The 24,858-nt window shown below is 39.0% G+C and overlaps 1 protein-coding gene across 3 annotated transcripts in view; it reads left to right on the plus strand.

The window, feature by feature from the left end:
- Nucleotides 1–6,429, plus strand: part of CCDC85A (coiled-coil domain containing 85A) — a 178,122-nt gene extending 171,693 nt beyond the window's left edge. For 2 of the 3 annotated variants that reach the window (XM_079791546.1, XM_079791547.1), the window contains one exon: nt 4,688–6,429. In XM_079791546.1, the coding sequence (XP_079647672.1) occupies nt 4,688–4,777 (90 nt within the window). In that variant the 3' untranslated portion in view covers nt 4,778–6,429. Of the gene's footprint in view, nt 1–297; nt 397–4,687 lie in introns of all 3 variants that reach the window. The other variant, XM_079791548.1, reaches the window with a different exon arrangement.
- The last annotated feature ends 18,429 nt before the right edge of the window (nt 6,430–24,858 follow it).

Genomic DNA, 24,858 nt, shown 5'->3' on the forward strand with positions numbered 1-24,858 from the left:
AATGACCCAATTAGGTAAATGTATCTAATTATTTTAGACATTAATACATTCAATAGACTCTTAGTGATGCAATAGATTGCTTTTAATGGCCATCTGAAATCAAGTAGAATTGATTCCAGATAGGTTTCACAATAATACACTATTTTAAAAAGATTTTGCCATATATGTATCCACTCTGATATGCAGACATGAAGAAAACTAAAGATTTTACCAAGTGGAGCTGCTTGCTGGTTTTATTCTATAACTAACAAAGTTTTTTTCCATGTGAAATGTGCTTCTCTTTTTCAACTAATCCAGGTCTTGGATGTTCAGGAAACTATAGATCGTCAACAGGGTAAAGAGTATGAACAGGACCTTAGTGAGACAGAAAAAGCTATAGTCAGAGAAATGTGCAATGTAAGTTTAATGTGCTTTGTTGTGTATTCTGTGTTCCAAGCCCCATCATGGCGTAGTTATTGCTTTATGAATATCTACTTATAAAAATGCTGGACAAGTGTCCTAATTATGTGAAAATAAAATCAACTCCCCTTATTTTTTATCACTACAATCATGTTATAAAATATTCAGGTAAGCAATAAGCCAATATATTCCAGAATTATGAAAGTTTCTAAATAATAAAGTGCCTGTTGTTTAAAATGTATTACTAGTTATGATGAAATAAATGGGTTTCTGTTTCATACTTTTAAGAAGTTCCTTAGAGATCAGTGTTTAAAACCTGTGATAAAGAAAACAGACTTTTTCGGATTTGTTTGTAAATATACTTGGGGAAAAAGAATCATCATCTTAATAGGTAATATTTGCTGGGTTGTTCATGCATATTATATGTGTGCTTCATGTCATGCAAAGTAGTATCTTTACCTTTCAGTAGTTGACATATGTTCAGAATATAGCTATAGGAAATAGACATACACATCTATCTATGAAATCATAGAGGAACACAGTAAAAAATGACATGCTACTTTCATGATACATATTCAATGTGATCATTATGTGGCTGACTAAATTTTAACTATTTCAGTAATATGCATATATGTATCATTTAATCAAGAATATAATAGTGAACGTTATTAGAAAGCTAAATAGAAGATTACAGAGGAACACATTTGTTAAAAGCAAAAAAAAATCACAGATATTAATCACTCATTTTAATTGGCTTCATATATATAATATTTTTAACCTTAGATTCTTTGTCCATTTAGATATCAAAATTGCTTAGAAATACCCTTAAGCTTTAGGACCAGATGTTCTCAGATACTTATCAATCTCTTTGAGGTCTTGGAATCCAGTAAAAGTTACAAAGTCCCATGTGCTGGGGAAAGTGTTTTAGTCTCCTGCTTGTTTGTGTTGTGGCTATTTTTCTTTATTTCATGAATATCTGTTTTTGTCTGTTTTCAAAAGTCATTAGTTTTAAATGGCATGATTTCCTAAATGCGTCACTGTTTACCTTCTGTAGCTTTTCAGTTTGAATATTTCCCTCAGAGAAATTTAAGAATTTGGGCCACACACCTAGGAATGCCTGTTGCTTCTCATCTATTGTCTCTGGAATGAGAAAGTTCTGACAGACATTAGGAATTGTAAAACTCGAGGGGGCCTCCGAGGTCATCCCCCAGTGGGTCTCCACAGAGAAGTATGTGGAGCTCCTTCATAATTCAGAGATCTGGGTTTTACCCCAGACCATGGGCAACTTGGATAGCAACTACTGGGTAAGAACCCCACACTTGCATTTTATGTTTAAAGAAATGAAGATCCCAAAATTTGTTAATTGCTCAACTTAAGGTACTTGCTCAGATTGTTCGCTAAGTGAGCAGGAGTAGACCCAGATCTCCTCCGAGGACTAGCTCTCTCCACTCCCCCAATTAAAGCTAGGGACTCCTTTCCTCAAGAATGAAAAGCAATGCATCTTACATCTCCATCTCTTAATGCCGGAAATTCTGTAAAGAAATGCCAGCATTGTCCCTCTTCTTGCCTCTTTTTAAAATTTTTAGATGAAAGATTTCTAGACATCAGAAATTTTATTTCTTAATCACAGCAGAGACCTACTCATGGGTTGGATCTTGATTAGTTTGTATAGATCTTTTTGTTTACCTATATTTTAAAAAAAAATGTGTCAGAATATATTTTCCTGGAGCCAAAAGCTTGCCCTCCTCATTTGCCTTTACATATTCTCTAGAAACCTTTTCAAACTCTCAATTGTTGTGATGCCCATAATTTGGAAAAAAAAAAAAATAAGCCAGCCCAAGTCTGACAGTTAGCATTCATATATTTGGAAAGTACTTAAAAGCCTGAGAAAAAAGTGTTGATTTAAAATATTGGCATCACTATTATAAATTATATGAACATTGGAAAAACAAAGCAAATACTGGAGAATAAAGAAAAATATGTTTTCTTTATGTTAAGACATTTGCATGGATAAGTAATTTCTTAGAAACTCACTAAGATTGTGAAACCTATTAGAGGAACTATGCTTTTATAATGATATAACAGAAATACAGAACTTTCTCATGATGTAAGATCAGTTATAAGACTCAGAAGGTTTGCCTCAGTTTCTGGTAGTCCTCCTGAAGATAAGTTGTTGACATCTATACAATGAAAGACTGTTGTTCACAGCACATCATGTTAATAGCATGAAGGGCTCTATTCTCTTCCCAAACTGTACCACAGAAATAAATACACTTGTTTGTTTTTATCTTAGGTTTCTCTGTTTGACTCACAGATTCCCTGAGAACAGTTGAAATACTTGATTGGTCATCAACCTGTTCTCCTCTTAGTTAATAGGTCAATCATTGGCTTAGCTTAATTCTGCCTGCTCTGTTTCCTTTTCCACATAGCCCATTGCAGTCTACAGCTGAGTACTTGAAGATGGGTTGCATTGAGTTGTAACCATCTAATTCTTTGTGTCTGTGACTGAGGTCTTGAGTTTACCCTCTACTTCTAAACCAGAAATTTAAAGCATGCTGGATAGATGTGATTATATTTACAATTTAAGGGCAAGAAAGAGATGCTACCTTGGCTTCCTGATTAGATGTTTGTACCTCTTGGCAGTGAAGTCATTAAGACTGAGACTCTCCTAATTCCCTTGTATACAGCTTGAGCCATCTATTGCTATGACATTCCTTTCCAATAGCTGAGGACCATAACAACAACTCTCCAAATGGGACAGGACATTTCTGTCACATAAGAGTATCTGCTAGAACCGTGGTCTGCAAACTGCGGCTCACAAGCCACATGCGGCTCTTTGGCCCCCCTTTTTTTTTATATTTCATTGATTTTTTACAGGGAGGAAGGGAGACGGATATAGAGTTAGAAACATCGATGAGAGAGAAACATCGATCAGCTGCCTCCTGCACACTCGCCACTGGGCATGTGCCCACAACCAAGGCACATGCCCTTGACCAGAATCGAACCTGGGACCCTTCAATTCGCAGGCCGATGCTCTATCCACTGAGCCAAACCTGTTAGGGCTCTTTGGCCCCTTGAGTGTGGCTCTTCCACAAAATACCATGGCCTGGGCGAGTCTATTTTGAAGAAATGGTGTTAGAAGAAGTTTTAAAAATTTGGTTCTCAAAAGAAATTTCAATTGTTGTACTGTTGATATTTGGCTCTGTTGACTAATGAGTTTGCCGACCACTGTGCTAGAACATAGAGACTAATAGTTGCATTGGCTTACAAATGAAAGTAGACAGAATCCTGTATTATTCTTACTGGGTATCTCTGTAGTATCTGCTCTATTTAAAAGGAAAACAAACACAGTCTGAGTAATTAATGAAGTGGTTTTGTGTTCATGATATAGTCATGTAAATTTTTGTGGAATTAATCAATGTGAGCATAGTCTTTATAGTGAAACACCCTGGGAGGGTTATGATTAGTACTGTGTGTGTATATACGCATGTTTTCCAATTGCTGTTAGTATATTAATATATCATTGGCGATTTCAGTAGTTTTACCTTATACTTATGTTACTCCTCAGCTCACCTTTACTACTGTCCCTCTAAAATAGCCCAATTTTGAGCATATTGTATCTAGTTCAGTGGTTCTTGAATTTATTCTTATCTTTTCCCTGCATGTGGATGCTTTCTATTTTGGCAATCTGAGAGATCGTACTCTTTTGTAGCTAAGATTTATGATTGAAGCCCCAAAACTCTGCGGGGAGAAGCAGGGAAATTTACTAGTGGCCCCAAAGCTATCAGCTCAGGACTTAAATAGCTCAAGATCAAAGCTTCTTCATTTTCCTTTGATATCCCTTGTAATAGAGGTGTAAGATAGGGACCAGGATGATTTTGCTTAAGGATTCTTTAAGTCTAGCTAGGCATTAGAATCACATTGGGAGCTTTTAAAAAATACAGATGCCTGCACCTCACCTCCACCAATGCAGTCAACCTCCGAGGCTGGGGGTTCCTGTTTAGCGTGCAGCTAGAGTGGAGTTATCACTCAAATACCTAGACTGAGTGGGCACATCATTCTTTCATTTTGACCCTGGTTCCTGACAAACCTGAGGGTCCAACAACCGAGCAATTCTTGTGATGTAGAAGCTTGCACCACATTTTACTCCCTTTGTGTTTGAGCTCATTCATGTGGCTGTTGTGTCTCTTGTCTTCACATTCCTCTTTGCCCCTCTCATAGATCTCCCTTAAAAACTCCCATGTCTTTGTGGAAGAGAACAACTAAGATGCTCTGTTTTCTTTTAAAGGTGGTGTGGAGGAAACTTGGAGATGCTGCAGGTTCGTGTCCTGGGATTAGGCAGCACTTGTCTGGAAACCAGTACAAAGGACCAGTGTGAGCAACACTCTTTTCGAACACGAGGTCACCACTGCCAGAAACAGGTGACAGAAGAGGAGGAGAAGAGAGTGGATTTCCGCAAACCTGAACTCATGGAGTGATTGCACATATTTTCCCTCTAAAAACCTTTAGTATAACTAAAGCTGTATTTTATGGCTCTCGCTTTGATGTCTACAATAGTCAATTTCAAACAAAGGTAGCTTTGAAAATCACCATTTTGGTACCAATATTTTCATTAGAACTACAACGTTTTTGACTCCTTAGATTATAATTGGGAAAAAACGCATGATTGGAAGGGGACAGTAGAGCCTTGGTGGTTGATAGAGTTGACTCATTGCATTTAATGTGGGAGTTTCCTACCATGTTGTATTGAAAATAAGAAGAGGTAGGTGTCTTCCAGCTTCCCAAGTTTGAGACTTGAGTACCTAATTGTTATATTTTAGTCAACAAAATACTAGTTCCTGCTGCATAATTTAGATGCAAGATTAGATAAGGTTTCTGGGGTTTTGTTTTTCAGGTGCTAAAATATCACATAAATTCTCCTTAACAGCTGGTAGCAAGACTTTAGATAGAGTGCTTATCAGAGAGTACCACTTATTTCAAGTGATCAAAATAAATATATCTTTTCTTTTAATCCTGATGTATTTTTCATGAAGACATGCCTTGGGGACATGTCCATATTCATTCAGTGTACCCATTGATGTTAATATTACCAATTTCAATTGAAGAACAAGCAAACATAATTTTTCTAAGTGTTTTCAGCTGTGAGATGTCAATTTCTACAATTTAGTTTCTAGACATGCTGTTATATTTAATAAACTTCATGTAAACTTTAAAATATTGCACTGCATTTATGAAAAGCTTTCTTTGTCTACAGCAGCTATCTAATGTTTTATGAAACTGGCGCATGCCCTTCATTATTGAGGCTAAAAGCTTTGTTCAGGCTGCTTGAGGTTTGAAAAAGAGGTGTGCTAGCTTTGCTTAGTTTCTTATTTTTGGTATATATAATATTAGACTGTGTGTATTGGAAATGCTATGATAGATATTTTGTGTTAATTCAAATGCAATGACAGTTTCCTGTATGAATGTGCAAAAGGCCTGTGACAGAATGCTAAATTTTTACTGTGGTTTAAGATTATAAAAGCAGGAATGCAACAATTCCCAGTTTTCAGATTTCTTCTAAATTACTCTATTGTTGTTTTTAAATGGGCTCATTAGCTTAATAATTGTCATTGGTGAAGGAATTTTGTTACAGTTTTTAGAATGTTGTGATGAAAAACCAGTACTCTGCTTTCAGAAAACATTTATGAATTAATTTACTATAGAATAATCTCTAATTCTCATAATTGGGTTACCATTTAAGGCTATCTTTCTTTTAAGTATTACTACTTTGTAAAAGAAAATTGCTTGCTTTATTTACACCTTCTCTTGTTAGAAAAGCTTTCATCCTTAAGTTGTTGTATTCCTACACTCTGAAGACATTTAAAATAAGTTTTTGTGCCTGCAGAAGCTAATACAAGGAACACTGGTCTTTTGACAAAATACTTGTGTAAATTTTGATACTGTATTAAAACTATTTTTTTAAAGTTCTGCATAAAATTGAGTATCAAGTATGTGTTCATCTTAGCACTGGTAATAAATTATTTAATCTCATGGTGTTTTGTTTTTTTCTTTTTCAAAATGTTTTTCCTAAATGAGTTTTCTGTAGTCACTAAATACCATCATGCTCTTGTGTGGTGATGATAGTAATACAGATGACTTATTATCTTAAATATAAAACAAAGGCATGTTTTTTTAAACATGCTTACAGGGGATTTGGTATTCAGATACAACTCACTATTCTCTATATATAATGTTATAAAAATTTTAGAATATCTTAAAATTAGTTTGTTACAAAACCTTCATTTTTATTTTAACTCATATAGGTTAAAATTAAACCTAACTCAACTCTATTATTTAAAAATTATCAGAAGGAAATTTACTGGAAGGGAAATACTAAAATTAAAAACAGCCTCTTGTATTTTAGGAAGCAGTAATATAACCAATACATAAACTGGAAAGCACCTTCATGCATAATAAGAGAACATCTCAGAAATCACTATTAAGATTGTGGAATAAGGCTTCCTACATTTAGCATTAGCTCCAACTATTAATGATGTAGTAGATGTATAGTCCAGGGTCTGAATCTTGCCAATTGCCTACTATGATTATCAAAAAAAATGAGTGGCACTGTTCTCCTATATGACCAGTGTATGATTTTATTTTCCCTAGAACAAATGTTAATTTCTTGGCAGAATATTTTTTTTCCAGCTCCGCCCAGAAAAGAGCCACTGACTTCCGTCACTGGGTGCTGGAGCCATCCAGGCTCAGCCACCTGGTGTGCGGATGATCGAATAAATTCGTAATCCCTCACCACTCTGGCCTCCTGCGTTCCTCCTTCGGCGACCTAACACAAATGTGTGGAGATGAACCAACATGCTACTGAACTGGGTAAAAAAAAGTAAGATATAGAAATGATCCACAATGGCAGTGGAGTACGTGGAAGCTACACCCACCTCCTGCCAGGACCAAACTGGAATTACAGCTAAAGTACCGAGCAGTCAACCTGAGTAACCACAGAAGTCTTATAACCAAGAATTTACAGAAGCAGCCCCATCGACATGGGCAGGACGGGCGGAGATGCAGGTGGAAACACGCAAAGAGCTGCACAGTTGAAATCCCAGGGGGATATCTCAGCTGCCTGGGCTCCCCGGCCCAGAGCTACAGAGCTGGGAAGAGGTAACCACATAACATCTGGCCGTAAAAATCAGGCTGTCCGGCCAGGGAGCCGGGGTCTGCTAGACACACTGTGCCCTCTTACAGGACCGGTGCATAAAATCTCATGTGTCACTCACCCTAGGCCAGTGATGGGCATTTGAGCTTGGTGTGTCAAACTTCGCCAAAAAACTGAGCATAACTCGGGTAGTGTGTCACTTTGAGGAAAAAAACATTATTTCGCAAATGTTTCATCTTCAGGAGCAGCAAATGTTTCATCCTCGGCATGCGGCAGCCTCAGCGGCCGCGTGTCATCAGAAATGGCTACGTGTGTCAGTGCTGACACGCGTGTCGTAGGTTCGCCATCACTGCCCTGGGCTCTGGCAAAGGAAGGGGAGATGGGTTTGTGGATCTGGGAAGAGAGATGAAGGGACAGCCACCAGGAGCCTTTTGCTGAGTCCCTCCCACACTGCAGACACCATCTTTTTTGGGTGGAGCACTCCCCTCCTTAGGGCATCAGCTTGAGGGAGAAATAGCCCCACCCTGAGGTCCCCTGCTGGGCCGGGCGCACTCAGAGTGTAAGTGACTGAGCTGTGTGGCCATTCTCCCACTATCATGTGAACCTGCTTGGCAGTGTCTCTCCGACGTGGGAGATACAGTAGTCCCACCCTCCAGGCTCCTGGTGGCCCCACGCTGCTGAGCGTGGGCTCCCAGCAGAATCTGAGACAGACTGAGCTGTGTGGTTTTAAGATGGGGCTCACCTGCCTGACCAGTGCAGAGCCTTCCCTTCACATGGCCTGATAAACTCTGCTGGTATCCCCAAGACCTTGCCCCACCACCAAAATCTATGGCACCTTGTGGAAGAGCAGCTAGATTGGCATACCCTGGTACTTTTGCTAAGTGGCCTCAAACTTAGCACTTGCAGTGAGTTTGAACCTGTATCAATCTGATGAACACCACTTGCCCCTATCTGGCCAATCGCTGAGAACCTACCTCATGCAACTTGGTACTGCCAGAGGCACTTTCAGTGACCACAAAAGACCCTGAGTAGCCACGGCAAAGTTGGAGAAATCACGGTACCTGATATCAGACTCTACTATAAGACCATAGTAGTAAAAACAGCATGGTACTGGCATAAAAACAGACATGTGGATCAATGGTTCAGAATAGAGAGCCCAGAAATATACCCACACCTTTATGGTCAATTAATATTTAACAAAGTAGGCAAGAACAGGCAATGAGGCAAATGACAGTCTATTCAACAAATCATACTTGGGAAAATTGGACAGATCTATGTGTGTGTGGGAAAAAAAACTAGCTCACCTTCTAGCACCATATATAAGAATAAACTCAAAATGGATAAAGACTTAAATGTAAGGCTTGGAATCATAAAAATTTTAGAAGAAAACAGGCAGTAAACCTCAGACATTTCTCATAAAAATAGTTTTTCTGCTCCTTGGGCAAGGAAAATAACAAAAAGTAAACAAATGTGACTATATCAAAGTAAAAAGTTTTGCACAGCAAAGGAAACCATCAACAAAATGAAAAGATGACTCACTGAATAGGAGGACATATTAGCTAAATGATATATCTTTTAAGGGGTTAATATCCAAAATTTGTAAACAACTTATAAACACAACACACAAAAAATCAATCCAATTTAAAAATGGACAGAGGACTCGAATAGACACTTTTCCAATTAAAAAATGGACAAAGGACTTGAATAGACCCTTCTCCAAAGAGGGCATACAAAGAAATGCAAACTAAAACCACAATGAGATATCACCTCACACCTGTTAGAATGGCATTCATCAATAAATCAACAAATGTTGGTGAGGATGTGGAGAAAAGGAAACCATGGTGGGAAAGCAGATTGGTACAGGCACTGTGGAAAACACTATGGGGTTTCCTCAAAAAATTAAAAATGGAACTGCCTTATAATCAGCAATTCTAATTCTGGGAATATATGTGAAGAAACCCAAAACACGATTTAGAAAATAAATGCATCCCTATGCTCATTTTTGTGTTATTTACAATAGCCAAAATTTGGAAGCAGCTCAAGTGCCCAGCAGTAAATGAGTGGATAAAAAAGCTGTGGTACATTTACACAATGGATTACTACTCGGCCATACAAAAAGGAAATACTATCTTTCATGAAAGCATGAATGGACCTGGAAAACATTAAGTGAAATAAGCCAGTCAGAGAAAGATAAATACCATGTGATTTCACTTATATGTGGAATCTAATGAACAAAATTAAACTAACACAATAGAAGCAGACTCACAGCTGGGGGTAGGAGGGGTTGTTGGGGGACTGGGTGAAAAGGGTGGAGAGATTAACTAAAATAAAACAAAAACAAAAAACTCATAGACACAGATAACAGTATGATTACCAGAGGGAAAGGGGATTTGGGGGAGGTAGCAGAGGGTAAAGGGGGGATAGATGGTGACAAAGGAGACTTGATTTTGGGTGGTGAACACACAATACAATATATTGATTATGTATTATAGAATAGTACACTTGAAACCTGTATAATTTTATTAACCAATGTGCCCTGCCTGAATAAAGTCAATAGAAATAAAAAAAATTGAATAGTTAAATAAGAGGTCAAATGATAGAGACAAAATATAAATACGACATACCAAATTTTTTTTGAGATGCAGCAAAAGCAGTAGTAAGAGGTAAGTTTATACCTTCCCAGGCCTACCTACAGAAACAAGAAAAATCCTAAATAATCTAATATTGCTCCTTAAAGAACTGTAAAAAGAAGAACAAACAAAGCCCAAAGTCAGTAGAAGGAAGGAAATAATTAAAAATCAGACTGGAAATACATACTGCAGAGAACAAAAAGATAGTAGGGAAAAAAATGAAACAAAGAGCTTGTATTTTGAAAATATAAAATTGACAAACCCCTGACTAGACTTGCTAAGGAGAAAAGAGGCTACTCAAAAAATAAAAATAAAATCAGAAATGACAGAGAAAAAGTTACAAGGGACACCACAGAAATACTGAGGATTGTACAAGGGTAAAGTATACAGCCTTCCTGAATCATGAAGAAGTGGAAAAACGTAAATAGACTGATTTCTAGGGAGGAAATCAAAACAGTAATAAAAAACCTCACAACACAAAAGTCCAGGATCAGCTGGCTTCACTGGTGAATTCTACCAAATGTTCAAAGAAGATGTAATACCATTTTTTTTCTCTAACTCTTCCAAAAAGTTGAGAAAGAGGGAATACTTTCTAACTCATTTTAAAAAGCCAACATTACCCTGATAACAAAACCAGGCAAGGGCAACACTCCAAAAAAGAAAATTTGCCTGGCTAGTGTGGTTCAGTGGTTAAGCATCAAGCTGTGAACCAAGAGGTCACTGGTTCGACTCCTGGCCAGGGCACATGCCCTGGTTGCGGGCTCAATCCCCAGTAGGAGGCATGCAGGAGGCAGCAGCTGATGTTTCTCTCTATTCCTTGCCTTTCCTCTCTTTAAAAAAATCAATAAAAACATATTAAAAATAAATATATAAAAAAATTATAGGCCAATGTCTCTGATGACATAGATGAACAAATATTAAACAAATTACTAGCAAATCAAATAACAATTTAGAAAAATAAATCACATATCACGGTCAGATGGGGTTCATTTCAGAGATGCAAGGATGTTTCAGTATCCTCAAATCAATCAATGTGATATACTACATTAACAAAATAAAAGATAAAGATCATGTGATTCCATAATAGATGAAGAAAAAGCATTTGACAAGATATAACATCCATTTATGATTTAAAAAAACCAACACCTCAATAAAATGGCTATAAAAGGAAAGAACCTCAACATAAAAAAAGTCATATATGACAAGGCCTAGGTTAACATATTCAATGGTGAAAAGGCTAAAGCTTTTCCTCTAAGATCAGGAAAATGACAAGGATGCCCACTGTCCACTGCTATACTGGAAAGCAGTTAGTCAAGAAACAGAAATAAAAGGCATCTAAATTGGGAATGAAGAAGTAAAATTGTCACTGTATAAATGACATGATTCTATATATAATAGAAAATTCTAAAGACTTCACACACATACACACACACACACACACACACACACACACACACACCTATTAGAAACAATAAACAGTAAAGTTGCAGGATACAAAAATCAATATATAATGATCTGTTGCATTCCTATCCAGTGGTCGGCAAACTCATTAGTCAACAGAGCCAAACATCAACAGTACAACGATTGAAATTTCTTTTGAGAGCCAAATTTTTTAAACTTAAACTTCTTCTAATGCCACTTCTTCAAAATAGACTCGCCCAGGCCATGGTATTTTGTGGAAGAGCCACACTCAAGGGGCCAAAGAGCCGCATGTGGCTTGCGAGCCGCAGTTTGCCGACCACGGCACACAATAAAATATACTTACAATTGCAACAACAACAAAAAAATAAAATCCCTAGGAATAAACTTATCAAAAGAGGTGAAGGACCTGCACACTGAAAACTTCCAAGACATTGTTGCAAGAAGTATAAGAAAAAACAATGAAATAGAAAGATATCCTGTGTTCATGGATTGGAAGAGTTAACATTGTTAAGTTGGCCATATATTTTAAAAAACAATATATAGATTTCATGCAATCCCTATCAAATACCAATGGCATTTCTCACAGAAATATAACAAAAAATTCTCAAATTTGTGTGAAACCACAAAACACTCCAAATAGCCAAAGCAATTTTTAAGAATAAGAACAAAGCCAAAGGTTATCACACACCCTGAATTAAAACTGATTATAAAACTATATTAATCAAAACAGTATAGTATCAGCTAAAAAAACAGACACAGAGACCAATGAAAATAGAATGAAGAGCCTAGAAATAAACCCACACAGCCCTAGTTGGTTTGGCTCAGTGGATAGAGCGTCAGCCTGAGGACTGAAGGGTCCTGGGTTCTATTCTGGTCAAGGGCACATGCCCAGGTTGCAGGCTCTATCCCCAGTGGGGGCCATGCAGGAGGCAGCCAATCAATGATTCTCTCTCATCACTGATGTTCCTATCTCTCCCTCTTCCTTCCTCTCTGAAATCAATAAAAATATAAAATAAATAAAAAAATAAACCCACATATATCAACAACTAATATCCGACAAAGGAGCCAAGAATATATAATAAAGAAAAGCTTCTTCAATAAATGGTGGTGGTAAAACTGCAAAAGAATGAAACTAGGCTGCTATCTGACATCATATACAACTATGAACTCAAAATGGATTAAGGACTTGCATATAAGACTAGGAACAGCAAGATACATAGAAGAAAACATAGGCTCTAAATGTATGGACCTTGGTGTCACTGGGGTCTTTGACCACAGGGCAAGAGAAATAAAAGCAAAAATAAATGAATGGGACTACATCAAACTAAAAAGCTTCTGCACAACAACAAACCCGTCAATAAAACAAAAAGGCAACCAATCCAATGGGAGAAATTATTTGCAAACCATAGCTCTGAGAAGGGGCTAATCTCCAAAATATATAAAGAACCCATATGACTCAACAACAAAAATACAAACAATCTGATTTAAAAATGGGCAGGCGAGTTGAATAGACACTTTGCCAAGGAAGACATATAGACATACAAATGGCCAACAGATTTGTGAGAAAATGCACAAAATCGCTATCTAAAAGAAATGAAATCAAAACCACAAGAGATACTTCCTCATACCTGTTAGGATGTCTATTATCAGTAAGACAAGAAACCAGTTTTGGAGGAGATGTGGAGAAAAGGGAGCCCTTGTACACTGCTGTTGGCGGGGTAAAGTGGTACAGCCACTATGGGAGACAGAACGGAGGTTCTTCAAATTGTTAATCATAGAGCTACCAGCAATCCCTCGTCTGGGTATTTACCCAGAAAATTTGAAAACACTCATTCATGAAGATATACATACCCCTACCTTCAATGCAACATTATTTACAATAGCTAAGACATGGGAACAACCCAAGTGTCCTTTGACAGATAATTGGATAAAGAACATGTGGTACATATAGACAATGGAATACTCCTCAGCCAGAAAAATATGAAGGACATTATGATTTCACTCACATGTGTGATATAAAACAAAAAAGCAGAAAAACCAAATTCCAAACTTACTGATAAGACAACAGAATGGTGGCTACCAGAAGGGGAAGGGGTTGGGGGGAAGATAAAGAGGGTAAAAGGGACCAAATATAACATGACAGAAGGAGACTGACTTTGGGTGGTGAGCACATAATAGAGTATACAGATATACTGTACACCTGAATTTTATATAATGCTATTAACTTCTTTTATCCAGATACATTTAATAAATACATTTAAAATTTTCTCTATAGCTTTACACAATTAGACAATATATTAGGTTTAACTAGATGAAATTGTCAATATTTGACCATTTTTATCCTATACTAGAAGCCCGGTGCACGAAATTCGTGCACGGCGGGGGGTTGTCCCTCAGCCCAGCCTGCACCCTCTCCAATCTGGGACCCCTCGAAGGATGTCCAACAGGATCGGGCCTAAACGGGCAGTCGGACATCCCTCTCACAATCCAGGACTGCTGGTTCCCAACTGCTTGCCTGCCTGCCTTCCTGATTGCCCCTAACCACTTCTGCCTGCCAGCCTGATCACCCCCTAACCACTCTGCTGCCAGCCTGGTTGATGCTTAACTGTTCCCCTGCCAGCCTGTTTGCCCCCAACTTCCCTCCTCTGCCAGCTTGGTCACCCCTAACTGCCCTCTCCTGCAGGGTTGATCACCTCCAACTGCCCTCCCTTGCAAGCCTGGTCCCTCACAACTGCCCTCCCTTGCAGGCCTGGTCCCTCACAACTGCCCTCCCTTGCAGGCCAGGTGCCTCCCAACTGCCCTCTCCTGCTGGCCATCTTGTAGTGGCCATCTTGTGTCCATATGGGGGCAGGATCTTTGACCACATGGGGGCAGCTATATTGTGTGTTGCAGTGATGATCAATCTGTATATTACTCTTTTATTAAACAGGATAGAGGCCTGGTGCACGGGTGGGGGCCAGCTGGTTTGCCCTGAAGGGTGTCACAGATAAGGGTGGGGGTTCTCTTGGGGCGTGGGGCGAGGGGCCTGTGGTGGTTTGCAGGCCTGAGCGAGGGGCCTGTGGTGGTTTGCAGGCCGGCCACGCCTCCTGGCAACCCAAGGGGAGGCCCTGGTATCTGGAATTTATTTTCCTTCTACAATTGAAACTTTGTAGCCTGGAGCAGAGCCAAGCCTCCTACAGCCATTTCTGTGGCAGTTAATTCACCTTCTACAATTGAAACTTTGTAGCCTTAAGCGGGTGAGCCCAGCCAGGGTGTGCGGAAAGCTTTGCTTCCCCTGTTGCCGCCGGCAACGCTGGCCTGCTCTCTCAAACTCCATTCTGCCGCCATTTGTTTGAATTTGTTTACCTTCTATAATTGAAACTTTGTAGCTTGAGTGGAGGCTTAGGCCTGCAACGGCTATGGAAAGCTTGGTTTCCTCTGTTACCTGGGAAACCTTTCTCTCTGTGGCTGTAGCCATCTTGGATTGGGGTTAATTTGCATACTCGCCCTGATTGGCTGGTGGGCGTGGCTTGGCTGGTGGGCATGGCTTATGTAGTGGAGTGATGGTTAATTTGCATATTACCATTTTATTAGAGAGGATAAGAGCAATTTCATATGGTACAACCTCATGATAAGCAGATTTTTGAGGGTGGGGTGGGAATTAGAAAGTAAATACAGCAAGAGAAGAGATTACCATCATGTTGAGCTGAAGCCAATATAAAATATGCTATACCAAGTGCAGCATTGAATGAAGGCTGTCAGACTTAGGGAGGAAGACTTGGGGCCAGGGGGGTCAACATTTAACTCTATAATTAGCTCCATGAATTTGAAAACCTTAACCTCACTGAGCCTCAGTTTCCTGACATGCCAAAGGCAGATAATATCTATCTTGCTGAGTTTTTTAAGGTTCTTTTTAAAAATATGGTGTTGTCGGTTTGTTTGTTTGTGTGTGTGTGTGTGTGTGTGTGTGTGTGTGTGTGTGTTTTATTTGTTTTTTTGTTTTGTTTTGTTTCGTTTTGTTTAGAGTAGGGGGCGGGGAAGGAGGAGAGAGAGAAAGGAAAAGAAACATGGATGAGAGAACCATCATCCAGCTGCTTATTGCACACCTCCACCTGGGAATGGAGCCAGAAACCCAGGCATGTGTCCTGACAGGGAATTGAACTATTGACTTTTCAGAGCATGGGGCGACTCTCAACCAACTGAGCCACACAGGCCAGAGCTGTAAGGTTCTTTATAGCCTCCACAGTTCTAAAGTTCAATGGTCTTAATGCTCCACAAGTAATAATAGCAAGTCCTACAAGACAGGACCATGGGCTGTGGCAATTTATAACCACATCAATACCGACGGGCCTGACCACCACATAAAGAGATTCTAGCTGCATTATGTATATTTCAAGCTCTGTTCTTTATACATCATCTAGCCTACCACAAGCCTTGTTATGGGAATCACAGTTGGTGATTGTGAAAATGGGGAAAAAAAGGGACATGTATCTGATTCTCACATAGGAATAGTATGTTTGAAAAACAAAATTTCAAAAACTCCTTAATTCTGTATTTGTTTTTATGTCAGTGAAACCGTTTGAGAATAAATACTTTTATTTCAAACTAGACGCCCGGTGCACGAAATTCGTGCACGGAGGGGGGTTGTCCCTCAGCCCAGCCTGTACCCTCTCCAATATGGGACCCCTCAAGGGATGTCTGACTGCCCGTTTAGTCCCGATCCCACTGGGATCGGGACTAAACGGGCAGTCGGGCATCCCTCTCACAATCCAGGACTGCTGGCTCCCAATGCTTGCCGGCCTGCCTTCCTGATTGCCCCTAACCGCTTCTGCCTGCCAGCCTGATCACCCCCTAACCACTCTGCTGCCAGCCTGTTTGCACCCAACTTCCCTCCTCTGCCGGCCTGGTCACCCCTAACTGCCCTCCCCTGCTGGCCATCTTGTGGTGGCCATCTTGTGTCCACATGGGGGTAGGATTTTTGACCACATGGGGGCAGCTATATTGTGTGTTGCAGTGATGATCAATCTGTATATTACTCTTTTATTAGTTAGGATAGAGGCCTGGTACAGGGGTGGGGGCCAGCTGGTTTGCCCTGAAGGGTGTCCCTGATCAGGGTGGGGTTCCCTTGGGGCGTGGGGTGGCCTGAGCGAGGGGCCTGTGGTGGTTTGCAGGCAGGCCACGCCCCCTGGCAACCCAAGGGGAGGCCCTGGTATCTGGAATTTTCCTTCTACAATTGAAACTTTGTAGCCTGGAGCGGAGCCAAGCCTGGGGCTCCCTCCAAGGCCAGCAGCCATTTCTGTTGGGGTTATAATTGAAACTTTGTTGCCTTAAGCGGGTGGTCCCGGCCAGGGTGTGCTGAAAGCTTTGCTTTCCCTGTTGCCGGCGGCAACCCTGGCCTGCTCTCTCAAGCTCCATTCTGCCGCCATTTGTTTGAATTTGTTTACCTTCTATAATTGAAACTTTGTAGCTTGAGTGGAGGCTTAGGCCTGGCAAGGGCAGGCGGAAAGCTTGGCTTCCTCTGATACCTAGGAAACCTTGCTCTCTGTGGCTGTAGCCATCTTGGTTTGGGTTAATTTGCATGCTCGCTCTGATTGGATGGTGGGCGTGGCTTATGGGTGTGGCTTGTGGGTGTGCCGGAGGTCTGGTCAATTTGCATATTTGTCTATAATTAGGTAGGATTGGTGGAATGAGTACCTGCTGCAGCTTTCTCCTCTTGCCTCAATCCCTAAAAATGATTGAAAAGATATTTTGGTAAATCTATAATCACACTTGAACATAAGAAATTGTGTGCCCTATTGACCAGCAATTATGATGATTCTTGAAAGAAGAGAGACAACATTTGCTCGAAGAATGGATCCACAATCAAGTACACAATGGAGAGTACTGCTGAGAAGTAAGTATGGCTACAAGGGTGCTCCAAACAAGCAACGTTTGATCCCTGCATTGCATGGGATTCTGAGGTAACTGACAATAGCCAGGCATTATGACTCCTACACATAACCTCTCACTCCTGGGGTCAGATCGAGAACAAAAGAGATCATCTTCCCAGAGCAGTGAATAAGGATATTTGAATTGGAGACACGGGGGCAAAGTCTTTAGGTTAGTAACACCTAGAACAAGCATGTTAAACTCAAAGGCTAACATGGGCCAAATAAACAAGGTTTAAGTTTATGTGGGCCACAAAAATAGAAAAGCTTCAATTTTCATGGAAACGTAGGTTTATTTTAATAGAGTCATGCTGAATACTAAGGGCTGAAATAAATGAGTAATCGTTAACATAAAATAATAGAACATTTTAATAAAAAATTAATATTTTTTCTTGAACATTAACTTACCAGACACTGAATAATTGCACAAATTAATAAGCATAACACAAATAAACCTATTTCTCTTGTTCTCCGAAAGTGAAATATTTCCTGTTGCACACCAAACAAGTCAGTACAAGACTAATGACATGGCAATCGGCTGCTAAAATATTCGCTGCTAGTATTAGTGGAGAGAAATGGTGGGCCTGCATGTAAGGTGTGTAAGGGAAATGAATGCAACACGATTAATCAGTCATTAGTGAATGTTGTAGTTCATTATTAATAATTATATATAACAGGATATTGTAAAAATTAAGTTATGTAATTTTTATTAAAATGTTTCTTACATATCATTATATTGGCTGGGCCGCAAAAATATTGATGGGGGCCGCAAGTTTGACATGCTTGACCTAGAAGAATGGGGACTCTGTGCCCAAATCATTAGGTACTGACAGTCTGCCCAAAAGTTGTCCCACTATCTCCTTTATATTTAATGAAGCAAAGCTGAAATATCTCCCAAACCCAGCATCCTGTCCTGCTTGTCCTACAGGCAAGTTGTAAAATAAACACAGCAGGCTAATAAGGAAATTTCAATCCTAAAATGAGTATACAACCAAATATCACCCAACATTGGAGGGAAGCCACAACTATGAATCAAAAGCACAAAACTCAACAAAGAGAAGAATACATACCAAGTAAAAGAATTAAGAAGACTTCAGAAGTACAGCCAATATTCTCAGAAAGATGGTAAATATTGCATTCATTAAAAAGAATTTTACATCTCGGGAATAAAATTCTAGTGTAAAAAAACTCAATACATTAGCTATGTAGCAGAAAGGACACCTCTGAGAGCAATTTAGTGAGATTGAGGCCAAGTAACTTTGCCAGAATTTAGCAGAGCTTTTAAAGTCTGGAAGTTAAGAAAAATGGAGGCTTTGTCCTAAAGATTTCACTGTGCTTTCTCTCTCACATACTCTCTATCATTTCCCTTAATCCTTCCCTCCTTCTCTTTCCTAATGTTTTTTAATTGCCACATTTTATGAGTTTCAATGTCAAAGGCTACCTAGAACCCTTTGGAAATAAGGATAAATAAGTGAAGTATAGTCTCATTTTTTTGAGGTTTAATACTGTCCCTTTAAAACACAGATCTTCTCATTTTGCAATAGAGTTTCCCATAGTTTTGATGCCCAAGTTTTAATTCCATTTGGTCTTATTACCAAGAAGCCTTTTGTTTCCTACCCTAGGACCTTCATTTTTCTAGATCCTATTCTAAAGTGGTAGCATACAATACAGAACATCATAATTGCCATGGCAACAGATTCATCTGCTAATCAGCAATGCAGTTTTATAGAAGCACAAAAGGTCTGAATTTGGCCTTTGATTCTAAGAACCATTGTTGGGTATGGGCCAAGCTGCATGAGTTTAATATAGCATTTCAGAAAGGCCTTATAAAAATCTGTTTTCCCTGCAAGAATCTAGTTTGATAAGAATGGGTTTCTTATAGGCCAGAAAACATGTTTCTAGGGTATTTTTCACCCGCATCTAGCCCTTCCAAAAAATAGTGAACACACTGATTGGCTACCAGGATTCATTTTCCCCTTCCTCCTCTTATAGAAAGGCTTTTTTTTGCTTTAAAAATACACCCCTCTTTCACACTGTCTAAGACAGTGGTTGGCAAACTCATTAGTCAACAGAGCCAAATATCAACAGTACAACGATTGAAATTTCTTTTGAGAGCCAAATTTTTTAAACTTAAACTTCTTCTAATGCCACTTTTTCAAAATAGACTCACTCAGGCCGTGATATTTTGTGGAAGAGCCACACTCAAGGAGCCAAAGAGCCGCATGTGGCTCGCGAGCCGCAGTTTGCTGACCACAGGTCTAAGAGATTCAGGAGAAGCTGTTTCCAATTTCAGAACTGAATCCTGATTAGTCTAATGCCTAGACTCAAGTCTGCCTTGATATTCTCCTCTACCTGGCAATAATTGGTTCAGGAAGGGAATCTTAACCTTTTGCACTCGGATGTCGAGTGTGACTCGACACGGTTAGCATCGGTAGCAGCTCTTTTTATACTCTTTGAATGTATCAATAATTTGAAATATAAAAATATCCAAATAAATAAGTTTGTATGAAAAGAAACTCCAGTTTTTTATTCTACTGCCATGCTTTGTAAAATCTGGGGTATTTAAAAAATTAAATCCCGAGTAGAATAAAGGAATCGAGAAAAAAGCAAGCGAGTGCAAAGGGTTAAACCAGTCAGCACATGGCATCCTATGGTCCAATAGTGGCAGCATGACCTACAAAGCTCATTTAAGCTCTTAAGGAGGAAATGTTATGGGTAGAGATAAGGTTTACTTCTCTCTCTTGTTCAAGGTGCTAAGATAGATTTGTCTGTTACTTGCAGCCATACTGGCTTTCATTAGCAAAGTCATCCCGTGCACGAATTCATGCACCAGGCCTCTAGTTTTCCATAAGATTCAGAAATGACTCTTTCTAAAATAGGTAGCAGGATAAATGACCAGCAGAACAAGTAAGAACATTAAAAATATTTATCATGCGTAAGTACACTTAATTTTTATTACAATTATATCATCATTATTATTCTATTTAAAAAAAACCTCTGAACATTTAGCTAGTGGTAGAAGCTTTCTGATTTACTTGATTGGACAATAAATGATTTTATGTCTGATAATTTTTAAGATCAGCACAGATGTGATAAGCTACAACCGGCTTGCTCCTGATAAGCAGAGTAGAATCTTCCTAATTTGTGCAAGCTGCTTGGAAGTTGAAAGATGCCAATTAAAAATCATTCAATCTCGCAGCTGCACAGTATATTAAAACATATGGCACTTCACATCAAATGAGAGTGTCATTGAGTAAATAAAGCCTCAGGACAGTGGTCGGCAAACTGCGGCTCGCGAGCCACATGCGGCTCTTTGGCTCCTTGAGTGTGGCTCTTCCACAAAAATACCACGGCCTGGGCGAGTCTATTTTGAAGAAGTGGCGTTAGAAGAAGTTTAAAAAATTTGTCTCTCAAAAGAAATTTCAATCGTTGTACTGTTGATATTTGGCTCTGTTGACTAATGAGTTTGCCGATCACTGCCTTAGGAGGTCCTAAGATAAGGAAAATATTTATTAAAACAAGAACTATTTTTCATGAATTTAAGCAATGAACAAAATGGAAAAACAAAAACAAGGTAACAAAAGAATGACATGGTTTAAGCCAAATATTAACAATTAACCCCGTGTCTTATAAAGCAGAGCCTTTTGTGAATGCAAGTCACCAGTAATGTGTCATGTCAAGTCACAGAAAAGCATTCAACTCATTCAAATCCCTGGCATTTGGCCGTCTTAATTGAACATTTTATTTATTCACATGCCAATTAAATGGCTTTAACTACCTCTCTGGGCATTATTTGTACTTTCATAATGATACCAAAATAGCAGAGTAAAGCAGATTCTTACAAACAGGAATGAATATAAATATGTGTGGTGTCTTTCACTAATGAAAGCCAGCAGTGATGTTCGTTCCTGAAACAGGGTCCACTGTTAATGCTGATGTATGTTAACTTTCATTTTGGTCAAGGATCTACCAAGAGTCGCTGGAGTAGAAATGGTTTTTCATTCACTGGTATTTCAGCACTAGCGTGGAAAGGTGAGCCTTGTTTGCATGCTGCTGTCAGAGTCAGTACGCAGCCGATAATCCTGTGTGGTGCTTCTACAAAAGGAGGTTCCTGCCTCATGAATTTTTTAGGCATTTCCCATGAATTCCTAAAAAATATATCCATCTGTATGAAAACATCCAAATAACAATGAGGTTTCAGAATCCCAGTATTTCACCATTGCTTCCCCTTGGATACACATGGAAACGTTCTCTCTACAACAGTTGTTCTCAGCGAGGAGCAATTTTGCCCCAGGGACATTTGGTAAGATCGGGAGGCATTCTGGTTGTCACTGTATGGCTGAGTACTACTGGCACCTACTGGATTGAAGCCAGGGATGGTGCTAAACACCTTACAATGCACAGGACAGACCCCAACAGCTAAGAATTCTCCATCTCCAGATCAATAGTGCTAAGACTGAGAGACTGCTCCAAAAAAACCAACTGTATATAACAGGTAAAGGCAAGCACAGGAGCCTGGCAGGTATGGGACTGTGACTTTAGAAAGGAGACGGGGAGGGGGTCAATGAGTTATAATTTGAAAAGTTGTACTTTTTTCCTATGAGTACTAGCAACATTCAAAGTGCTTGAATGGACCTGAGACAATGTGAGGTTCAGAGAAGGTAAAGCGGAAGCCTTCACCGTGATAAACGGAGCAGGAACAAGTGGTCTATAAGGCTCTCTCACAGTCTTGATAAACCTAGGATCCAAGCCCTGGAATACTAATATGAATTTTCCTTGAAGCTTCTCCTTTAACAAACTGGATACTGTTGTGATGGCTGAGAATGCAAATCAGAAATACCACCTTTCCCCAGAAATGTCCGGTTACATTTTTCAAACGTTCTTTATATGAAGTTTACGGAAGGTCTACTTTCTTACAAGGAAAGGATAGACAGGCCTTCGAGTCTTTCTCTCTTCTATCAAGATCTCATTTTTGTTTTGTTCTGTTTTGTCCTATTTTGTTTCCCGCTTCCCACTGATGGATTCTTGGAACGTAACTAAAAAAATAAAAATAAAATATGTAATCTCTGTTTGGTCTCAGGGAATAAAGACATATTAGTAAAATTTGTATTCTTAACTAAAACGAACCCTCAGGTTATCAGGATGGTCTATGTTCTCCATAGATGTTATAAAACCTTTTATAATTCAGAATAAAGGAAGTGGTCATAAAAAATCAACCCTGGAAAAGTGGCACATCTCTAATAGGGTGATATAGATGAACCTAGGCTGAGTCTTTGTTCTTAAGCAGCACCATTGCTCACTTGATTCATACTTTGTGGATTAATACTAATCCACTAACTCTCTTTATACTCTATTATAGCACTTGGCATCAGCAATAAAAAAATTAGAACCATCAATTCCTGCCTCTTGCCAAGAATTTGATCAGGCACTGAAAACATCACCACCACCACCACCAACAACAACAACAGTAACAAAATAAACAGTTCAATGGCAAAATCTTAAATATAACTTTGGGTTATGAAAGTGAGAAAGAACTGATAGGTGTGCCTTCCCACCATGGCTGAAGAAGAGTAACAATAATCCTACATCCAGAACTAATGCAGAAAAAAATAATGACACAATGCAACATGCAGCAGGTTCTGGTCAATTAGCAGCACCCAGGGAAGCCACGCTGGGGGACAAAGTGCCTGCAGCGCACATTTTTCACCTGAAAGCCTTGCACATTGCCCTCTTTCGGGCCTTCTCCAGGTCACAGATCAGCACATTCTGCAACCTCCGGCGAGCATCTTCAGGCAACATCTCTTTCCTAACAGATGAGTCTCAGCTGCAAGCACTGTTTCAACCCAATCAGCATTTCTCCAGTCCAAAGCCTAGATTGTCAACCAGCCGAACCAAGTAATGGATCTCTCCTGGACCAGCCTGTTCAGTATAAACTGTAATAATGCCACTTGAAAGAGTATACTTCTTTAAAGAAACAAACAAAAAATTAACTTGGAATTTTCAGAAAAGTTACTCTATTGGACACTAGCAAAGGCTCCAGGATGTATTTATTAGGATATACAACACATCAAGGAATAGTGCAATAAAATATAAATCGCCACTATTAAAATTCAGATAGACTGGGTCTCATCTTGCCCCAACTATCAACATCACCCTTTCAACATGTATTTTCTAGTCACAGAAAAGCCACTTTATTGTCCACAGGGAGGCTCGTGATAGAAACACGAGAACCATCTTTGCACCAGCACTTTCCAGTAGTCTCTATGGACATCCATTCAGTTTCCTAACAGTTTTCAGATTCACTCTTTTCTTCTATCTGCTGCTGCTAAGACTCAGAGACATCTTACACCCCCTCGTATCTCCTCTATCCATTATCCACACGGTAGTAAGTATAACCTTTTAGAAAATTATATTTTTTAAAATAATCAGCAAAGTCAGGAGAATAAACATAAAACTTCCATTTTGCCATGCATGCTTCAGATAGGTAGATGAAAGATAGATAATGATAGGTAGACAGGCAGATGGTGGATAGATGGACAGGAAGGACAGGATAGACAGATCATTGTGAAACACTTTAGGCATATAGACTCATAGCAATAGGCATGTATCAAACTCTCTCTCAGCTTAGGAAGTAAAATATTTCAAGTAATTGAAATCCTTATGCGTTTCTTTCCCTGTCTCCTTTCCTTCTTTACCCCAGAGGTAACATTGTCTTGAATCTGGTATTTATCATTCCCATGCATGAATTTTTAAATCTATGATTACTTGTATATGTATAAATAAACTTGTATATGTATGAATATACAAGAGAGGCTAGGAAATGAGTGCAATTAACCCTGGAATAATGTGGGCTTGAATTGCATGGATCCACTCATACGCAGATTTTTTTCAGTAAATATTTCTGAAAATATTTTGTAGATATGCAAAAATTTGAAAAAAACTGGCAGACAAACCATGTAGCCTAGAAATACCAAAGAAAATTAAGAAAAAATTACACTTTTCATGAATGTATAAAATACATGTAGATACCAGTCTATTTTATAGTTTACTACCATAAAATATAAACAAATCTATCAGAAAACTTCAAAATTTATCAAAGCTTACACACACACTTACAGACCATACATGGTGCCATTCACGGCTGAGAGAAACAAACTTAAAGATGTAGATGGAATCATAACAATATAAAATTAACTGTAGTGCATACTGCACTACTGTAATAATTTTGTAGCTACCTCTTATATTAATTACAATAGGCTACCTACATTAAGCAATCATATTGCTGCTTCTTCATATGAATTTTTTCACATTGTCTTGTCTTTTAATTTTGATATCTAGTGTAATACATATA

This window comes from Cnephaeus nilssonii, assembly GCF_951640355.1.
Source record: "Cnephaeus nilssonii genome assembly, chromosome: 15".
NCBI lineage: Eukaryota > Metazoa > Chordata > Mammalia > Chiroptera > Vespertilionidae > Cnephaeus > Cnephaeus nilssonii.